Source organism: Trachypithecus francoisi, unplaced genomic scaffold (assembly GCF_009764315.1).
Source record: "Trachypithecus francoisi isolate TF-2019V2 unplaced genomic scaffold, Tfra_2.0 Lachesis_group0, whole genome shotgun sequence".
Lineage (NCBI taxonomy): Eukaryota > Metazoa > Chordata > Mammalia > Primates > Cercopithecidae > Trachypithecus > Trachypithecus francoisi.
Window position 1 is genome coordinate 80,468,520 of NW_022681453.1, and position 2,720 is coordinate 80,471,239.

The following is a 2,720-nucleotide window of genomic DNA, read 5'->3' on the forward strand; positions in this document are numbered from 1 at the left end:
CCTTGCCCCACTCCTTCTTTCCTGCTCAGGGTCTGGGCTGAGGATGTGGCACCTTCTACCTTGTGACCATGAAGAGACAAGATTGAAAGATTAGCTGAGAATGGTGGGGGAAAAAGGGGAACTTTATGAGCTCCCAGAAGAACTCTGGAATCATAAACCACACTTCTAGTTAAGTAAATACTGAACTTCCTTATTTTAAATAATTAGGATTAATTAGTCTTTCTGTGACTTTCCTATGAATGAGATTGGCCAGGGACAATAAAATGGTGTCTGAACAGGTGACGAGTAGGGCCCTCCCTCAGCCAACAGAGATAAGAAAGAGCTTACACTTGGGTTTGGGATAGATGATGGGTAGATTAATTTGTTTGTTAACTGCAAAGTAACCTCTTCCTGATGAAGGATCAAACAAGAAGCACATAATACCGGCAGGCCACAGAAGGCCCAGGTGCTAGCCTTATCGGGTTGCCAAGAAGAAAGGAGAAGGAGAACAAACAGGCAGGAGGCCTCCCTCGGCAGAGATCCAGAGCAAAGGCAGCTGTTGCTTCTCATGAACACTCCAAAGTTTATCACAGTCACCTGTCACCCTAGCTGGCACAGGTCTTTGAAAATGTGCTGGGAGTGTGTTTACATGTGTGTGTGTGCTTGCATGTTAAAGATGCCCAGGTTAATACCAGGGGTATTAAAACACCCTTGCCTGGCTAGTCTTTGCAGACCTTCTCTGAAAGTTTTGGTGAGTATGTCTGTTCTTCAGCAACCCTACCTGCTTCTCCAAACCACCTAAAGAGATCCAGTACTGATGGTGCTGTTCTTCCATCTTTACTCCCTGGAAACAAACCATGTTGTCTTCTTTCCTTTACCAGCACCCAGGAGCTCAGAGATCTAAGCTGCTTTCCATCTTTTCTCTCAGCCCCAGGACACTGACTCTGTACAGGATGGGGCCTTCCTCTTGCCACCTTCTCATCCTCATCCCCCTTCTCCAGCTGATCATCCCAGGGAGTACTCAGTGTTCCTTAGACTCCATTATGGATAAGAAGATCAAGGATGTTCTCAACCGTCTAGGTAACTGACTGGGGTAGGGGGAAGCGGGGGGCTGACCCTTGCCATTTCTCCTGTTCTTAAACTCCAGTTTCGTCTCTATTCTGTCCCAAGATCCCAACCAAGCCCAACCCCTGATGAGGGCTTTCTACACTACCCTACCCCTGTTTGAGCTCTTGGCTAAAAGCTAAGGTTTTCCTGATGAGGAGGAAGACGTGGAGAATGGTAGCTGTAATTTATGAACACTCATTATGAGCCAGGTATAATCTGAGCTTTATGTAGATTAGTTCATTTAATTCCCACAACCATTTTATGAGGTAAGGACAACTATTACTTCCCCTTTAAAAATGAGGAAACTAAACCTTAAAAGTTGATGAGTAGCCTGATTCTGGACACAGTGTCACCTCCGAGGTAGAAGATGATTTGGAAGGGGATTATAGGGAGGATAGCTCATGGGCTATATACCCCTTCTTCTTTCCTACTCAGAGCACAGTCCCTCTCCCGTAAGCAAGAAGCTCTCGTGTACTAGCGTCAAGAGCCAAGGCAGGCTGGCCTCTTGCCCTGCTGGTGAGTAACTCCCTGAGGGTAAGTAACATGCCCCGTGTCCTCCCCTGTCCATCTCCCTGCACCGACACCATCCCCCTCCTCAGGTCTGTATCACCCTGGCACCCTGCTAGAGACCCCTTGCCCATTCTTGTTTCCCTGAAGGATGCTACTGGGGGATCGTGGGCTTCTGCCTCTTCCTTTCACCCTTTCACTTCGTGCCCCTGTTTCTCAGCCCTTCCTCTCCTCCACTGTCCCATAATGATCACATCGTTCATTTGTCTTTCCAATCTATTCCCCTGTTTTGATTGGGTAGGGGCCAACAGAGAGGTGAATTGATCACAAATCGAAGAAAATTGAAACTCCCAAGTTCCAAGTCTCTCATTTGCATAAGTCTCTTTCATGACCCCATATGTGATATCTGTATTTCTTCTCTTGAAATGAGCTCTTAAAGTTGAATGAACTTGAGGCCCCACGAAACCTAGCTCTACCCCTGACTGCACAGTGTTGAAAGATGGTTGTGGGTTGCCCTTCCTCCTCTTACATTCCAAGAGCTCTGATGGCTGTGCTTCATGTGCCCGTGCAGGAATGACTGTCACTGGCTGTGCTTGTGGCTATGGCTGTGGTTCATGGGATGTTCGGGGGGAAACCACCTGCCACTGCCAGTGCAGTGTGATGGACTGGACCACTGCCCGCTGCTGCTACCTGGCCTGAGAGGGAGGAGGTTGAGAACTCAGTTTTGTGACCGTGACAGTAATGAAACCAGGGTCTCAACCAGGAAATCTAACTCAAACATACCCCTTCATTTGTTCCAGTCCTGACTGTTGGGTAATAAAGACAAACTTTATACCTCTCTGTGTTTATGTCATCACTGTTATGGTCCCCAGCTTGGGACTCCCCTGGCCAGAAAATGCTGTCAGTGTCCCAGTGGTGACATCTCAGTTTGGGAAGTGGGATGGGAAGTTAGGAAAGATATGGGAAGAATGGGAAAAGCAAATGGACACTCCAAACCCCCACTTCCCTCATTTTTTAACAAAAAGATGGCTGTGCCAGGCATATTGCTTGGCATGGGGTAAAGAGAAATAAAATAACACACCCCTACAGAGCACACCAACTAGAAAAACAGGCTCTGCGCTATGCGT

At 47.5% G+C, this 2,720-nt stretch overlaps 1 protein-coding gene across 1 annotated transcript; it reads left to right on the top strand.

Annotated features, from left to right (window-relative positions):
* Positions 1-662: 662 nt before the first annotated feature.
* RETNLB (resistin like beta) lies at positions 663-2,431 on the top strand. Its single transcript, XM_033200454.1, has 4 exons — positions 663-730; positions 908-1,059; positions 1,522-1,602; positions 2,165-2,431. The coding sequence occupies exons 2-4, from the start codon at positions 933-935 to the stop codon at positions 2,290-2,292; spliced, it is 336 nt and encodes a 111-aa protein (XP_033056345.1). The 5' UTR covers positions 663-730; positions 908-932; the 3' UTR covers positions 2,293-2,431.
* The last annotated feature ends 289 nt before the right edge of the window (positions 2,432-2,720 follow it).

Bases quoted from the DNA above. Each gene is read 5' to 3' on its own strand.
- RETNLB (XM_033200454.1), top strand. From the start codon at position 933: ATGGGGCCTTCCTCTTGCCACCTTCTCATCCTCATCCCCCTTCTCCAG. The intron at 1,060-1,521 runs GTAACTGACTGG...TTTCCTACTCAG, and splicing joins GGATGTTCTCAACCGTCTAG to AGCACAGTCCCTCTCCCGTA. The intron at 1,603-2,164 runs GTGAGTAACTCC...GTGCCCGTGCAG, and splicing joins GCTGGCCTCTTGCCCTGCTG to GAATGACTGTCACTGGCTGT.